The 1,054-nt window shown below is 63.9% G+C and overlaps 1 protein-coding gene across 1 annotated transcript; it reads right to left on the reverse strand.

Annotated features, from left to right (window-relative positions):
- Positions 1-144: 144 nt before the first annotated feature.
- On the reverse strand, positions 145-1,050 carry HEXIM1 (HEXIM P-TEFb complex subunit 1; the record flags this gene model as incomplete). Its single annotated transcript, XM_085314786.1, has 1 exon — positions 145-1,050. A coding segment is annotated over one exon (708 nt), but the record flags the coding sequence as incomplete, so codon positions are not given.
- Positions 1,051-1,054: the final 4 nt, after the last annotated feature.

Here is a 1,054-nt window from a genome sequence, read left to right on the forward strand (position 1 = left end):
AAGAAAAAAAGAAAAAAAAAGGAAAAGGGGGAAAAAAAATAAAAGCATCAAAATCAAGTTCACTTATACATCAACCCCTCCCCTAGCCCCCCCCCGCCACAGCCACCTTAAAAAAAAAACAACAAAAAACAAAAACAAAACAGAAAGGGGGGGGAAGCCTCAGCTGCACACAGGCCCAACAGCACACGCACTACACTACAGCGAGAGCGTCCGACCCCAGCGGGGCTGGGGCCGGTTCCGAGTCGTAAAAAGGGTCCGCCGGCGTCTCTGTACACATGTATATAATGTTACACCCCCACCACTGTAAAAAGCCCCCCCCGCCCCCGCCCCCCGCCCCGAGTGTCACTCCCCCAGCTGGCAGGGGGCCGCCTCCTGGCTCTGCAGGTCCTTCTCCTGCAGCAGCTGCAGGTTCTCGGCTCGCAACCTGTCCACCTCCAGCTCCAGCTGCCGCACCCGCGCCGCCTCCGCCGCCTCCTCCCCGCCGTACTTTTTGCTCTCCATCCTCAGCCGGTTGTTCTCGTCCTCCATGCGCGAGAGGCACTTCTCCAGCTCCAGGTACTCCTTGACGAGCTCCTGCTTGCTCATGTTCTGCAGGCTCTCCACATGGTACCGCTCGTAGGTCTCCGAGAAGTCCCGCTGCAGAAACTCGCTGCCGTCGCCCCCCATGCCGTCGCTGCCGCCGTCCTCCTCGGCCGCCTCCTCCAGGAAGTCCTCCTCGCTCGTGTCGTCCGACTTGGCGGCCGCCCGCCGCGGGTACAGCCCCGTCTTGAGGTCGGGCTCCTCCTGGTCGTGGTCCTCCATGAGGAACTGCGTGGTGTTGTAGGGGGCCACGGGCTGCCCCTTGGCGAACATCTCGGCGCGGAGCCGCGAGGCGCGCAGGCTCTGCCGCTCGTCGAACTGCTGCTTCTCCTCCCAGCTCAGCTTCGAGTAGGGCTTCCAGCGCCGCTTCTTCTTCGACGGCCGCCGCCGGTGCTTCTTCTTGACCGGCCACTCCTCGGCGCGTCCCACCGCCGCCCGGTAGCGCGGCCCCGCCAGGCCCGGCCGCGCCGCGCCG

The sequence above is a fragment of the Rhea americana genome, unplaced genomic scaffold (assembly GCF_003343005.1).
Source record: "Rhea americana isolate MKP2758 unplaced genomic scaffold, rheAme1 scaffold_411, whole genome shotgun sequence".
NCBI lineage: Eukaryota > Metazoa > Chordata > Aves > Rheiformes > Rheidae > Rhea > Rhea americana.